At 40.4% G+C, this 2,149-nt stretch overlaps 1 protein-coding gene across 1 annotated transcript in view; it reads left to right on the top strand.

The window, feature by feature from the left end:
• Positions 1-6: 6 nt before the first annotated feature.
• The window catches only part of PITRM1 (pitrilysin metallopeptidase 1), a gene marked incomplete at its 5' end in the record, with an annotated part of 46,599 nt that continues 44,456 nt past the window's right edge, over positions 7-2,149 (top strand). Inside the window, one exon of the mRNA XM_011967942.1 lies at positions 7-62. Coding sequence (XP_011823332.1) covers positions 7-62 — 56 coding nt within the window. The remainder of the gene's footprint in view (positions 63-2,149) is intronic.

Below are 2,149 nucleotides of genomic sequence, written 5' to 3'. Positions count from 1 at the left end.
TCTCGATCTCCTGACCTCGTGATCCGCCCGTCTCGGCCTCCCAAAGTGCTGGGATTACAGGCGTGAGCCACCGCGCCCGGCTTTTTTTTATTTTTAATAGAGACGGAGTTTCACCTTGTTATCCAGGATGGTCTCGATCTCCTGACCTTGTGATCTGCCTGCCTTGGCCTCCCTAAGTGCTGGGATTACAGGCGTGAGCCACTGCACCCAGCCTAGCCTTGTCTTTTTTGAAAGGTGAGTCTATCTTTGTAAGTTCAAAGATGAAATGTTTTATTCAAACTCATAAGTAGCAAAGTTAAGTGGCTAGCAAATAGGTAACACTATGATCATTTGTTGAGTGAACAAGAATGAATGAATGAATGAATGAATGGTACTAGGATTGGTGCCTGGGTTTTTCAGAAAGTTGGAAGCGCTTTCTCCTTACACTTTGCCATTAAGAGTCAGTGTGCTGACATTCCATACATTTCTATAATCGTACATTTAGAGGCACTGAGTTAATCCCTTATTTTTAATTTCCAACAATCATCACTTTTAATTTATGATGAATTCAGAAATAAAGGTTTTCCAAAAGCATGTATTATGTTCATGACATGCAACCTTGGAAAACACCATATTTGGTTAAACCACTGCATATTTTTCTTTCTGAGGTAAAAGTACTTTGACATCTCTGTATTTGTTTGCTGAGGCCATGGTAACAAAGTCCTGCAAACTGGGTAGATAAGAAAAAAAAAATGTATTATGTAGCCGTTGTGGAAGCTGGAAGTCCAGGATCAAGATATCGCAAGGTTGCTTTCTTCTGAGCTTGAAGGCGGAGTCTGTTCCATGCCTCATCCTGAGATTATGGTTATTGGCGGGCAACCCTTAGCATTCCTCGGCTTGTAAAGGGTTTCACCCCCAATATTTGCCTTTATCTTCCCTGTGTGTGTATGTCTGTCTTGCATCCAAATTTTCCCTTTTTATAAGGACATGAGCCATCCTGGAGTGAGGCCCACCCAATGATGTCATTTTAGCTTAATTATATCTGTAAAGACCATCTCCAAATAAAGTCACACTCTGCGGCATTGGGAGTTAGGACCCCAACATATCTGTTTGGGTAGACACAATTAAACCTTTAACACTCAATATTCACTTGATTGCCCTTCTAAGTTTCAGTCACAATCTATTCTAAATTTTTTTAAAATCGCTTTCTAATTTCACTAAAACAATGAATTTCACTATAACATAGGATATATTTTTGTAACATAGCAAACTGCATAGACAATTTCAGACATTTAATTTCTGTGTTGGAGTTATTTGTGTTAATATAAACTGAGACTACCTGTAGGTGTTAATATTAGGTTGAATGCTACTCAAAATAATTATTTGTGAATGTTTGGGCGTTTGTTTATCTAGGTTATCCATCAGTGACATTTGGATGCTATGGGAACACACTCTGAAGTGGTAATTGCTAGACTTATACAGCATCTATTTTCAAAGAAATAAAAACACTATAACCTGCCAGTGTTTCATTTTCCTGGCCACTCACAATAGGGTTAATGATACCAAACTATCTCCCCCAAGATCAGAGATGTTATGATGACTTATTAATAGGTATGACCCGTGAAACTAAACTAATATCTTGGGAACCCAAATCAGTGAGCCAAAGGGAAAAGTCAAGCTGGGAACTGTCAAACCTGCCTCCCATTTTATTCCTAAGTAAGACAGCTATAAGGATTTTAAAAAGCTACATACCTTTCTCACAATTTGTCCACAAGGAAATTCCTTGTGGACCAAGGACAGGCAGATCTCAAAGCCATCCCCCTGAGGCTCACGGGTGAGACAAGTACATATCCGATCACTTCCTCTGCCCTACTGTTTCACTGAGCCAGACTAAGGCATCAGTGACTGTTCCTCTACCCTCCTCTCAAACAAATTGTGTGTTCAGTGAAAGTCTAATCAGAGACTCAAAATAATGCAACCATTTGCTTCTTATCTACCTACGACCTGGAAGCCCCACTTGGAGTTGCCCTGCCATTTTGGACCCAACCAATTCACATTTTACATATATTGGTGGATGTCTCATATCTCCCTAAAATGTGTAAAAGCAAGTTGTGGCTGGGCGCGGTGGTACACGCCTGTAATCCCAACACTTTGGGAGGCGGAGGTGGGC

This window comes from Mandrillus leucophaeus, unplaced genomic scaffold (genome assembly GCF_000951045.1).
Source record: "Mandrillus leucophaeus isolate KB7577 unplaced genomic scaffold, Mleu.le_1.0 Scaffold82, whole genome shotgun sequence".
Classification (NCBI taxonomy): Eukaryota; Metazoa; Chordata; class Mammalia; order Primates; family Cercopithecidae; genus Mandrillus; species Mandrillus leucophaeus.
This window is presented reverse-complemented; position numbering and strand designations above follow the sequence as displayed.